Here is a 14,499-nt window from a genome sequence, read left to right on the forward strand (position 1 = left end):
AGACTAACGGACACTGTGAACTCACGTGTATGATGATAATATCACGATACTAAAGGAAGAGTAAAGAAGTTTGTATTCAAAGTCAAAGAGCAAACACACTACAGCATTTTTTAATGTTTCAAAGAAAAAAAGGACCTCAACTGTCTGTATATCTTCTAAATTCCGCTGATGTTTACATTAATGCTTTAACATAATACTTCATTTTAGTTTTACATCATAAATACTCTTGTTATGTTTATTGAAAAATAAGCATACAGTTTATGAAGGAATGAACTATTCTTTCTGCTTAGTCTCTTTCACTTCCACTGGCAGTTGATGTGTGTATACAGTGCACATTTAAGGTATTGCACTACAACACATAATCTGACGATATCTATATAATATCGGGTCAGTAGGAGGAGAATCCCGTCCAGAAGAGTTCCTCTGGAGGTGGGCGTGGCCAGAAGAGCATCCTAACTAAAGAATAAGAGATGGTCCAGATGACCTTTCATTCTTTAATTCTGTTTTTTTAGTGTTTCCCTGGACATATGGACATACAGGTAAAAATATACATATATTAATACAGATGTTGTATAAATAAAAAGCTTTGGAATCATATCTGTTCCAAGTGCTTTTTGTTTCTTCTGAAAGGTGGAGGGAGGAGGGGTGTGGGGGACCTCCAAATGTCTAGAACCGACCCTGAGTGTGTGTGAGGTGGGAATACACCCTGGATGGGACACACGCACACACACACACACACACACACACACACACACACACCAGCACCCTATCCATATAATTTCCGCAGTGTTGCTGGCCCTGAGTAATTACTAGAGTGGGCGGAGACTGCAAAATCCATCATATCACTACTGTCACCATCCAGCGGTGCAGATTAGACCTCTGTACTCACACACACAGGGGGGCGGATCCCTGTGTTTTACACTGTCCTCACTCACTGTCTGCCCCGCCCCATGAGCCCTGAGAGTGCATGTGTGCTGAAAGAGTGAGAGTGCACTCATCCATAATGTGCAATCTCTCTCTCTCTCTCGCTCTCAACACCCCTTAACACGCACACTCACACATACACACACACACACACACACACACACACACACACACACACACAGCGAGTCTAACTGCTGACCCAGATTCTGATGCTTAGCTTTTGTGTATTTACACATTCACAGTAATACACTCTTACCCTCTGATTCACTCTCTCTCTCTCTCTCTCTCTCTCTCTCTCTCTCTCTCGCTCTCTCTCACACACAGTGTTGTTTTTTTTAAACTACTATATGTTTACATGTTTAATAAACTCCACTTTAAAACTCACACAAGCATCTGTCTATCCTTTTACAAAAACACTTTTCTCTCTCTCTTACACACACACACACACACACACACACACACTGATCACATGATCCAAATCTCAGCAGCTGCAATCTGTGAGGTAGAAATGGTCTCAGTGTGCTTCCTGAGATAAGCACTAAAGCCACTGCTAAATGCCACCTTTCTTTTTTTATCCTTCGTGAAATAGAGAACTTTTTTTAATCAACAATTTTCATAGAGGTTGTGTAAAAACATACTCGGAGTGATCTCTCTTGAGCGCTGTGTGTTTGTGCGAGAGGTCCTCTCAGACTGAAGGCAAGCGTTCCATGTTCACTTACTATCGTTCACCGACTCTCTGAGAGGGCGAGTCTGAAAAATCCACAACAAACAGCAGGAAACCTGAAAAAGTGTTCAGAGCTAGATGAATAAAAGGTCACGTGTACAGTATGTCACGTTGTGAAAAATCATTTTGATTTACAAGCAAGAAATTTACGTATAACATCTGTAAAGACTAACTCACATGAATTGTCTTGTTGAAAATGTGGAAATCCGCAAGCGCATGTTTTACACCCGGTCGGACGCATCAAACGCCATCACAGCCAGCTTTAGGCACAAAAGAAGTCTGCCTTTACTGTGACTGGCAGGAGAGAAAGCATGAGAGTATGAACAAACAGGCGTGACCGAGTGAAAGAGTACGAGGGGGAAAAAGAGCCAGGACTAATAGGGTTTGTATTTGGTATGTATTTGTTCCCACCTCTAATTAGAAGGGAAGCTGGTGAATGATAGATGATAATCAGCCAATTTATCATTTTTGTGGCACGGTCTGCTAACAAAACCTACAAATGAACAACAGATGAGACAACGAAAGAAACTACGAAAAGCAGCTGCTTTCGTTTCTGCTGTTTTAGCCTCGAGAGCCTGCAGAATGCTATTGGTGCACAATTATTATCAGCGGATAGCGGAGAGATTTGATCAGTTTAGCACGATGGTAGACGGTTTGAGCGACGATGCAGCGATCAGGTGGTCCCTCGTTGCTGTCTGGAACACACTCAGACACATTCGCGTGCACAGATGTGATGTGGCTGGCTATATGTGTCCCAGACCAGCTCTGAATGTGGTTTGAATTATCGGATCATAATGTGTTGTACTTCTACAGCACTACAGCCCTGCGTTCGTGGGTTCAGTCTGTGTGTGCTGCCCTGTTCAACAGCATGCATTTTAAAATAATATATTATATATATATATATATATATATATATATAGTTGCCTGCATACCAGAGTACACAGCGTGACTGGCTCACTTCCTGCTGTTGGGATGGTTCTGGATCTTCCTCTCTGCAGTTGAACCGAACCACTAGAAGTGGTCTCAGACCTGGTATTGGATGTTTTGGGCCACATCCGATGTTATATGAAGCATGCATTTGACTGATTAGTGATGTTCGATGCAGCAGCACAGTTCCTGGTCTGTAGAAAAATACATACTCTAGAGCAGGAACTAAAAAAAATGTTTAGAGAACTGCAGCTAAGTGTAAAAGGAGGTAAAAAGTTCCTGCAGGGGAAATGCGTTAATAGAGCACAAGTCACAAAAAGTGCCAGACGCTCTGAGTCCCAGGCGTGGATTCTGGCTTGTGGTGGACACATACTCCCCTTTCCCTAATGTCAGAGTCCATTACTGTAGCTCTGCTTTTCCAGACAATACTGTCGCCTAGAATTCAAGTATACACTCAGACAGCTGTTAGGCAGGCTATATATATATATGTGTGTGTGTGTGTGTGTGTGTGTGTGTGTGTGTGTTGGCTTCTGTAAAGTGAGCTATTAGTGTAGAGCTCCATAATCTCAAGCAGCTACATTATGTAGAGCTTCTATATCAAGACAGAAACACCTGACTGAGTCACAGTAGCTCTCTCTCTCTCTCGCTCTCTCGCTCTCTCTCTCTCTCGCTCGCTCTCTCTCTCGCTCTCTCGCGCTCTCTCTGTCGATTTATTTCATGTAACAGATGTACAGTATCTTCATTTATTTACAGTTGACCTTTATGTTTGTTGTGTAATGCATTAGATGTTCTACAGTAAAGTAAATCATACATTTGTTTGGAAAGCCAGGGTCTACTCCATTTCTGCTCATGAGACGTTCTATAATAATCTCATTTGCTACAGCAGGGATGAATCTGAAACCCTCTGCTCTTTACACAGAAGCAGCTGTGTGTGTGCGTGTGTGTGTGTGTGTCACTCGGGCCTCTGCTGACCTGTGTGTGCTAGCCGCACTGTTTGTGTTCCTGTTATCAGAGACTGAAGGAATGTGTCCCTCTGCCTTCCTCTCTGGAACAAAAGATTAGCGGCCTGTCGACTGTGCTAGATTTCACAGCAGTGAAGCCAGGTTTTCCCAGCTGTTGAATGAGTGAAGCTGCTCCTCCAGCTCCGAGCTAAGATCAATTAGAAAGGCCAAAGTCCATATTTAAATGAAAAAGGCAGGTATAAGGTCAACAGGATAAAAGTCTCATCTAAGCTGGATAAGACATGAGGGTCAGAGTTACAGCCCTCTGTAAAATAAAATCCCAACGGCTAAATAAGACAGGCAGCATCCTGTAAGTAAAGCAGCAAGAGAGTGCGAGAGAGTGCGAAAGAGAGAGAGAGAGAGCGAGAGAGAGAGAGAGAGAGAGAGAGAGAGAGAGAGGCTTTGTCCTGCTGATCTGAAGGGCATCTTGAGGCACCTTCTGAATTGTAGCATTAATAGCTTTTACGGCTCCAGGCATCCAGACGTATGAAGAAATGCAAAGGGCAGAAAAAGAATTGGGATGAGATGGATCTATCTTCTCGGGGCATTTTTAAATAAATTAATTTCAAAATTGAATAATTTTGAAATCTGTTGCTGAATATTACTGTAAGAGCTCAGCAAGTTAGTCTCCACATATTTCTTATGAAAATATACAACCTATATACATATTTATGGGTTTTATACATATTAATATTATAATTATTAATAACCGCTATGATTAAATTTGACGTACCAATTATATACAGAGCAACTATGCATGGAATAACACACGATAGAGTGTGCTGTTGAAGGAAAATAAGCAGTGAATGTTGTGATGCAGCTCAACACATTCTCATAACAGCACATCCTGAAGTGTTTTATTCCTCTTATACCACAACCATTCACCAAAGATGACAAGTTTTCATTTATTATCGAATGACACACTAGACACGTTCACTCCCGTTATTACTTACATTAAAGCAGCTGTAAACAGTCCTTCCTTCACCGGCCTCTTGAAGTTTAATAAGACAAAAACACACACAGCTTGTCATCATGCAGAGAAACTGAAAAGCTCAGTGACGGAAAACTGAAATAACAACGTGTGTTTAAAATCTGTTCTCATGTTACAACATCTCTGTTCTCCCAATGTCAGAGTGTTTTTCCACAAACATGCTTGTAGGTCGATTGGCTATGCTAAATTGCCCCTAGGTGTGAGTGTGAGTGTGTGTGTGTGTGTGTGTGAGTGTGTGTGTGTGTGTGAGAGAGAGTGTGTGTGTGAGGCTCTACGATGGAATTACGTCCCATCCAGGACGTGTTCCTGCTCTGCACCGGATGTTCCCGGGACAGGTTCGGAATCCAGCGACTCTGAGCAGGATAAAGACCGCACTGAAGAATGAATGAAGGAATGATGTGACTGTGATCTGTGCTGCAGCTGGAATTATTTTTAGAGCTGCTGTGACAGGAGCTTCATCAATACCTTCTGACCAATCAGAATGGAGGATTCAACTGTGGTCTACTATTATGATATTAATATTATATTATTAACACACACACACACACACACACACACACACACACACACACACACACAACTGACAGATAGATAGATAGATAGATAGATAGAAAGATAGATAGACAGATAGATAGATAGACAGACAGACAGAAAGATAGTTAGATAGTTAGATAGATAGCTGGATAGCTGGATAGACGGATAGATAGATAGATAGATAGACAGACAGACAGACAGACGGATAGAGGGACAGGTAGACAGATGGATAGATGGATAGATAGACAGATAGACAGATGGATAGATAGACAGATGGATAGATGGATAGACAGACAGATAGATAGATACACAGACAGACAGATAGATAGATAGATAGATAGATAGATAGACAGATAGAGAGATAGATAGATAGATAGATAGATAGATGATAGACAGACAGACAGACAGATAGATAGATAGATAGATAGACGGATAGATAGACAAACAGACAGATAGAGAGATAGATAGATAGATAGATAGACGGATAGATAGACAGACAGACAGACAGATAGATAGATAGATAGATAGATAGATAGATAGATAGACAGACCGATAGATAGATAGATGGATAGATAGACAGACAGACAGATAGAGAGATAGATAGATAGATAGATAGACAGACAGACAGAGATAGATAGATAGATAGATAGATAGATAGATAGACGGATAGATAGATAGACAGACAGACAGATAGAGATAGATAGATAGATAGATAGATAGACGGATAGATAGACAGACAGATAGAGATAGATAGATAGATAGATAGATAGATAGATAGATAATACTGCGGTCTCTTATGCAGTCATTTGTCACGGTGTCATTAACCAGCAGCAAATCTTTTAGCAGAATTAATGACCGCAGCGGCGATATCAAAGACCCTCTGGTGTTTGTATGGTATCTGAACGGTCACAGCGCCATTGGCTCTCATCTCTGTACATCATTTTTAGCGTCGACGCTCATTGGCACTGCACCGCCTTCTTAGTTGAGTCTCAGCCGCTTATTGGTGAAATCGTCGGCAACTAAACGCGGCTCTGTCCAATCAGAGAGAAGAAGGCGGGGCTGTGGGCGGAGTCGAGTCTCTGGCGCAGGCAGTGCTGGTTGGGAAACGGTCTCGCGAGCGCAGTCACGAGGAGAGATTCGGTGAGTGAGTGTCGCGCGCCTCTTTCCGATGAGATAGTGCACACGCATACACACACACTCACATACACTCTCACACAGCGCGGCTCCGAAACAGACGAACTGTTCAACACCGCGCGCTCTGCTTTTATTTCGGAAGGATTTTTGAGAGCACAGCGCGAGACGGCGGGGGGACCGAGGGATTTCATCTACAAGTTTTTCTTTTCTGTTGTTTTTTTCTTTGTTTTTTATAAAGAAGGATTGTGGTTTACGGGGGTTTGTGGCCGCAAAGATGATGGTCGGGGAGATCGAAGTGAAGGAGAGACCGAGGCCGAGTCCTGACTATCTCATGCAGTTACTGAACGAAAAGAAGCTGATGACCAGCCTGCCGAACCTGTGCGGTATCTTCACACACCTGGAGAGACTGCTGGATGAAGGTAAAGAACAGAACCATCCTCAGTGTGGGAGTCTCGTGTGTGTGTGTGTGTGTGTGTGTGTGTGTTTGTTTGTTTGGTGCATGGAGCACGCTCAGAGACGCTCCGTGTGCAGCTAGCCCGCTAAACTAGCCTGCTCAACAACTTTAACTAGTTACGTAAAGCTGAGCAGCACAAGCAAAGTCGACATCTTTATCCTTATTATAAACCAACATTTTCTCACGAACTCTTCACACTGTATGACTTTTTTTTATTTTATTACAGTTAGCAACTGTGCTAAAGTTTAAATCTGCGGCGCGAGGAGAACTTTTTCTCCCCCCCCTCCTGCTAGCACGGTTAGCATGACTAGCCAAGTGCTCGGACTGTCGCAAACTTTTCGAGGTGGAAAAACAAACTGCGATAGAATTCCTTTTTTAAATTCGTTTCCAGGTTTTTACATTGAAATTATTGCTTAAAAATAGTCACCGCTCGTGTTAAGGTTAGTTAACTTGGGTATTTTTGAAAAGTTTTAAGGGGAAATTTTAGCCGTCATTGCTACAGCTCGGCTTCAACAAACTGCGTCTCATGAATGGTTCATTTTAACCCAATTAAAGTCACTTATATATTATATATATATATATATATATAAGGGGCCACTAAGTTTATTGACTCTGTTTCAGAGCTCTTTCACCTCAGAAGAATGTGTGGAGTTTTTTTCTTCTCGACTCGCCCCGTTATTTTTGGCCACATGCCGTTAGTCCGAGTTTCTGTCCCTCTCTGTGGGTGTGAACTATTAGGGTCGGGTGTGGGAGGGGTGTAGCGGTCTGACCTCTACTGAAGACTTTAACAATGTCAAATAAACTACACGCATAAACGGTTACGGGTTAGCAGAAATGCACACACTACTCAGCTTGTGTAGTAAACAGTTTAAAAAAAATCTCCTAATTTTAGGGAAAGACGTGTAAGCTTCTGTTTTTTGAAACACCCCTAAAACAGACCGTACCATCTCTTAACTGTTGCCTCACCAAGCCTGGAGCTTGTTCCTATCATTAGAATAAATAAACAGCTGGACGTAAATCATTAGAGTAAATAAACAGCTGGACACACTGGACTATACGTGTGTGTGAGGTTGAAGTTGGAGTCAGGATTCCTGTGCAGTCCACCACGGGGGGTGTTCGTGACATTGAAGGTCTATAATTGGGATTGTGTAACCGAGGCTAGATTACAGAGTGGACTCGCTCCTGATGCAGGGGTCAGAGATCTGCTCCTGTTTACTTTTCTTACTGTAACTGTTAAAAGCTCCATTAAAACTTCCTGGACACGTGCCGGATTTGCTCCTGTGCATCGGCGTTTATCCTGTAGCGTTACACACACTCGTTTGACTCTGACTACGTTTACATGGACGGCAGTAATCTAATTACTGACCTTGTTCTGAAAAAGATAATGTTGTGATTCAGGTGTTTACATGAGAATATTCCTTTCATGTTTTACATGTTGTAGAACATAGATCGATTAACGGCACACGTGGTTACGTCCCCACGCCGGCCACCGCCCCCTCCAGAATTTCACATATGGACATGCGCTTTGTCTTCGTGATGGTACCGTATACAGTTTTGGGTGTTTTTGTTTTTATGAAAGCTTCAAGCGCGGTTAATTATTTGCCGTGCTATTCGTGCAAGTAGACGACTGCTAGAAGTCACCGGCTGCGTCCGAAAACGTGGCGAAACTCCCACGCGATGTTAACGGTGTGGTTAAGGTGTGTACCTGTTGATACCTGTGATTGAAATAGGAATGCTCCACATGTGTTAATTCGATTTGTGTTTACTTTGTGTATGAGTTTTTAGCTGGATTGAGGTGATCAGGAATCGGCGTTTACATGGTAGTTTCTTGATCGGAGTATCATCTTAATCGGGTTAACGTGGGAGGAGTATTGTTGTCCATGTAAACATTCTGATTTACACTGAGGATCTCTTTATTTACGGTTTTGCTCTTGCGTCGTGAAACGTTGAAGGTGTCGCAACTCTTCCCAGCGGCCTCCGGGCTTCGTTTCCTCGAATCTTTTCTACGCTGGAATTTCTCCGCTGTAGAAGTATAACAGGTTCTGTACGGACGGGATTAGTTTTCAAGGAGGACTGATGTAGTAAATCTGATCAGTGGCCTCTAGGCCACGTACATCACGTCTGTATGTGTGGTTGTCGAGGAAAGGGTTTCGTGTGTGCTACCTACACCATGCAGGCTGTAGTGGCTGGACAAGTTAGATCACATGACCATGAGGTATGTGCATTATACATGCGCTTGAAAGATTAGATATAAAGCTTGATCTTCTAGTGTAATAATTACTGTAACGACAGATTCAGACAGGACCAGAATGCCAGAGATACTCCGGGAATAATTACATCGTCCTGTCTAATCCGTAGACTCGAGCTGCTGCGGATCGTCGTGACGCCATGGACGTCGATATCATCGACACGCTTCACGCCAGGTCCACGACCTGCTCCATACTTTTAACACCCATCGTCTTGTCTTTCTCACAGTTTTATCTGCCCTTTTGATCTGGAGTTTGTCTCGTTCAGCATTTCAAAAGCGTAGCAGAAGTGCGTGAGGGTTCAAACCGGTTTAGTTTGTGGATTAGGAACATTCAAGGCATGCCTTCACACAGTCCCAGAAACCTGCTGATAGACCTGTATTCATCTGCCTTTTTTTTTTGCTGTCTTTCTCTTGAGCACCAGCTACCTTTTAATACGTAACCATTAGTGATGATTAGTTTAAGGCTGTAGGTAAGGAGGTGGTGGTGTCCCCCCCCCCCCCCCCACTAATTAGCGTTACAGATCCCGATCCTGCAAGACACGGCTGATAATGGGAATAAACGCAAACTTGTTTTCAACGTCATCGTTTCTTTTTCAGCAAGGCATGTCGTGAGTCTGCAGAATAGTAAATAAATAAAAACAATCTACTAAAACGCTGTGAAAACTAGAAGTCTGTAGCCTTGTAGCTAGTCTCTGTTCGGCTGAGCTGCCTTCGGCAAAGTAATTCCTTCCTCCCTTTGTGTGCTGGAGGATTTTGGCCGTCCTTTCCGGCGACAGGATGAGATCTTGCACATGGCTGTTGTTTTTAACACCAAACAATGGGTGTGTGTGAGAGAGAGTGAGCGAGAGAGAGAGAGGGGGGGGCCTGATTGTGTGGAGCCAGCTCTGTTTGCTTGCACTTTGGACTTGAGGAACTGAACTGAATCCCTTGAGTTCACAAAGAAACCCCCCCGAAAACAACAGAAAAATTACAGCGGGTCGAGGATTAACTTTGTTTTTCGACGGTTAAATGTAAATCACGTTTCTGATGCGCACGGCTTGGCTTTGTTTGCATACTGATTTGTCTGTGCTGTGCAAATGAGGACGGTCATGCACCGTAATGTGTCTCAGACCCCCTGCAGATTTTCAGTCTCATCGTACAGGCAGGAAAATACTGTATCAGGATTAGATTAATGTGGATCTGTAACGCTGGACAAAACGACCGTGTGTGTGTGTGTGTGTGTGTGTGTGTGTGTGTGTGTGTGGACTTCTGACAGAGTGAGAGAATGCAGATGGCTGGGTGTTGCAGTGATTATCGTCTCCTCTGTAATTTCGCTGTGATTCAGCTGCTGTCTGGAGCGCGTCATCTGGACGTGTGTTTGCAGTGATCATCAGCTGCTGGTCGCTAAGGTTTGGCCAGATTTAACCTGGCTTCAGAGTCGTGTTACCGCTCGCTACTGCTGGAACACTCGCACAACAGCCGCGCGGTTTTCCACTCCGCTCCTTTCTTTTCCACCCGTTGAACACTTTTATAGGATTTAATACTTAGTTTTTACATTTTGTCTCTGTATAATCTACAGCTCAGTTTAAAGACGCTTTGACATGTTATATTCAGGGTTTAGTCTTCTTTAAATCAAACCCTGGTCACTGGGAAGACGTCTCAGTGTGCTGGGGGTGGGGGAAGAAAGAGAATGCATTTAGTCTGGTCCTGTAATCAAACTGGGAATGTTTATGTATATGATTTGTTATTGATATTTTATACTTTATTTATCCATCTACATTTATTATAATTGAGACATTGGTTATTTTTGTGCAAAAGAGTTTAGCTGAATTTAAAAAGCTTTTAGTTGTGTTTTTGTTTCCTTTTTGTTTTTTAGTGTCACCATTAAAAAAAATTAAGAGTTTAGTGTGTGTGTGTGTGTGTGTGTGTGTGTGTGTGTGTGTGTGTGTCAGCTGATCCTCAGGGGTTCATCACAGTTTGGTTTTCTGAAAAGAAAGAAGTGATTTCATGCCACTTTTAGTACTAAAGAGAAAATAAACGATTGATAAGAAACACAAAAAAATCTATATAATACTTGTCTAATTATCTAGTCAGTTTTTGAGCGCTGGATCTGTGGGCTTTTTGTTTTGTATTGTTGTTGTGATTTTTCTTCTCACTCTTGGTTGAAGTTGTATTTACCTTCTTCAGTCCCTCCAGGATTTCTCGAGCTTGCGTTTGTTCAGAGTTGCTGCAGGTTTTCTGCAGATTCGGGCCGAGACGAGGCATGTGACGTCATCGTGATTAAAGCATTTAACCATATTTTTAGTTAACGCTGGTGCTTGCATAATGTCCATGGCACAGTAAACCATGCAGTCCTCATTGGCATGTCCTCTGTAGCCACACACACGTACACACACACACGCACGCACTCAGAGCTAAATGCAGTGCTGAGAGCAGCTGTCATGTGCTTAGGTCAGATTGAGGTAATGCATCAGGACTGGACTTTCGTTCACCATGACAACAGCTGCATACACACACACACACGTGTGTATGTGGTGAAGTGCTTATGGACACGTATGTGCATGTGTCAACTATTTAAAAAAAAAATAGAAAAAGAAGAGAAGAATTGGGGGGAGGAAGGAGGAGGGGACACCAAATGGAGACTTCCTTTTCCCACCTGCTCTGGGTGAGTGTGTGCGAGTGTGTGCGAGTGGTTTCACTCTGAGGGAGTTCAGGCTTCTACACGTACGGCCCACTTCATCACCGCGAGCGTACAGTACGAGGAGCAGGTTTTCACACCAGCCCAGATGTTGCGTTCCTTCATCACTTACGGTTTCCTCTCCTGTTCGGTTCTCTGCGGGTACAGGGGAACCGGGAACCGGAAAACATTTTTATAATGATTTAATAATAAAGCGCATCACACATCCTGCTGTGTAACTCCTGAACTCAAACACTCCACACGCGGTTCCTTCTGCTCTGGATTCATGAAAATCAGCAAGACTTGGAGCAGGATAGATGTCTGCGGCGCTGAATAAGTTATTAATGTCGCAACTCTGCGGCTAGACGTCTCACACTCACCGAGCACTCGGCTCATGTCACTCCAGTCCTGTCTGAACTGCACCGGTTTCATCTGGCTTTAAATATACAATAATCCTGCTCATTTAAATCACTTCACCGTTTGGCACTTTCCATCTCCGTGCAGTTTCTCCCCTAAACATAATAATATTCTAACTGGGATTAAAGCTGATCAACACCTGATAGTAGAGCTCTAAACTCGAACACGTCAGTCTGTACGCGTCGGGTCCGAATCCGAGCAAAACCGGTTATTAAATTAAATGAACTAAGAGGCAAAATGACGATGGAAACGTGTTTGTAAATGTTTTTGTTGGTCAGAAACACGAGGATGAAGAGAAGCAGTCCGTTCAGCATTTCGGGTTTTTTTCAGGTCCTAATCTGCTGTAATTATGAAAAATTGCACGCGTCTGTGAATATGGTTGGCCGTTTTCTTCCGGCATGATTAGGCACAGCTCTACCTCTGACACTGGAGACTCCTTCCAAAAGTGGTGAATAAATGTGTCTATTCCCTGTGCGGAATGGTCGCAGTACAATAGAAACGACAGAGTGTTAGAACGTGTGTTCATATGAACCTCGCAGCCAGAGCTGCTGTCAGAGGTCCTGTTACGGTGAAGAAATCAGACTTTCACTGGGGGACGAACAAAAAAAACATGTGGTGTTTAACCGTCAGCCCAAAGTTTATTGACCTGTATTAAAAGCTATTTGAAGAATGTTTGTTCATCTGTACTGAGAGAGCGGGAGAAAGGGAGGAATAGCTGGGTGAGCGAGTGAGCGGGTGCCGTGTGGTGGAGGTTAGAGATGGCGCCTCAGGCTCAGTTAGCACGCTACAGCCTGCTTTATAATCCTCCCTCACCTTCCTAAAAACCTCCCCAGATGCCACTTTACACCGTGGAATTTAATTAACTCGTAGCACTGGAGAGTGGACGTGTAGATCGTTCTCTCTCTCTCTCTCTCTCTCTCTCTCTCTCTCTCTCTCTCTCACCCACCCCCCGGTGTCTGTCTCTCGGACGGATGATAATAAATTGGATGGCAGGATGCGGCTGACAGGGTTAGCCTGGGGACATGGACAAGACAGACCGGCTTTCTCTCCATCCCTCTTCTGCAGCACTGCTGCTTTGGATGTGTGGACGTGCTATCAGATGTGTGTGTGTGTGTGTGTGTGTGTGTGTGAGAGAGAGAGTGTGTGTGTTGGTCCTTGTGTGGGCCTCTGATAAAGCTGTCCCAGTATTATGCCACAAATGCAGGGGCTTCTTATCTCCCTCTCGCCTGCCTGTTTTACTGTCTCTCTCACACACACACACCGTCTTCCCTTGCTGAGTGACGCCGTGTCCTGATTGGTTGTTCATTCAGGGAGGATTTCATCTAAGAACTTGGTATAAACTTGGAGGCGGTGTTAGAGCTTTAGACCTCTGTGTGTGTGTGTGTGTGTGTGTGTGTGTGTGTGTGTGTGTGTGTGTGTATATATGCATGCATGCATGCACACAGTCAATATCTCAAATGTAGGTGCAAGATTAAGCCATTGTACAGGCCATTTCAAAATGACTGTGTGTGTGTGCACACACACGAGAAGGAAGTCACGCCCATAGGAAGAGCGTTACATTGTTTTTTACTCTGAGGATTACAAACACAACAGTCATACTGTGTGTGTGTGTGTGTGTGTGTGTGAGAGAGAGAGAGAGAGATGGTCGTGCTCTGTTATTAATTTAATTTATCAAGTTATGGTTATGTGATGTTTTCCAGGACCAGACCATGTGTATCTGACAAACAAACCGGTGGATACACACACACACACACACACATACACACACACACGGTTGTTTTACTGTCCTTATGAGGACCTTCCGTCGGTGTAATCATTAGGTGGAGTGAGTGCGGTGCTGCGCCGTGGTCCTGAGCTGAACCTGGTGAACAAAAGGAAACACTTTGGCTGTTTTATCGGTTCTCTTCGGGCTTTCTCTCGTTGTGGGTCCTGACAAAAACTAGGGCCCAGATCAAACCTGAGAGATATTCCTAACCTTGTGTTGTCTGTTTTTCACAAGATATAAGAGCACACCCTCACACACACACTGCGGGAGCCTGAGGGCAGGCCTCACCCACTCACCCCGCTGCATTCCACAACTGCCTCGCATTCCTCCTTGCCCCTCTCAGCCCCTCAGCCGGGGCTCGTCTTCTCTTCTCGCTCTTTTAACTGTACTCGTGTTGGACACGCGCCAATCGAAGAAGGCTTCGGCTGTACGCTCTGAATCGTCGTGATGTCATGTGACTTGTCTTCACGAATCTGTGGAAAATCTGCGATCATTCTGAAAAACTACCAGCTCCTCCGAATATTACGGAGTTTGCTCGATTTTACGTTAATTTCTGCGACGGTGAGGGACGATCAAGCGGAGCGAAAAACACCAAACACACACAGCCATGAAACCTCTCGCTACTCGTCTGTTCTTTACTCTCTCTCTTTGTGTGTGTGTGTGTGTGTGTGTGTGTGTGTGGACACTTGTACACATTCCTCTACGACTTGCATATCTACTTGGC

General features: G+C 43.8%; 1 protein-coding gene across 2 annotated transcripts in view; it reads left to right on the top strand.

Annotated features, from left to right (window-relative positions):
• Positions 1–6,152: 6,152 nt before the first annotated feature.
• Positions 6,153–14,499, top strand: part of qkia (QKI, KH domain containing, RNA binding a) — a 76,510-nt gene continuing 68,163 nt past the window's right edge. Inside the window, exon 1 of one of the 2 annotated variants that reach the window (XM_053633772.1) lies at positions 6,153–6,654. In XM_053633772.1, the coding sequence (XP_053489747.1) occupies positions 6,510–6,654 (145 nt within the window). In that variant the 5' untranslated portion in view covers positions 6,153–6,509. The remainder of the gene's footprint in view (positions 6,655–14,499) is intronic. The other variant, XM_053633773.1, reaches the window with a different exon arrangement.

The sequence above is a fragment of the Ictalurus furcatus genome, chromosome 9 (genome assembly GCF_023375685.1).
Source record: "Ictalurus furcatus strain D&B chromosome 9, Billie_1.0, whole genome shotgun sequence".
Classification (NCBI taxonomy): Eukaryota; Metazoa; Chordata; class Actinopteri; order Siluriformes; family Ictaluridae; genus Ictalurus; species Ictalurus furcatus.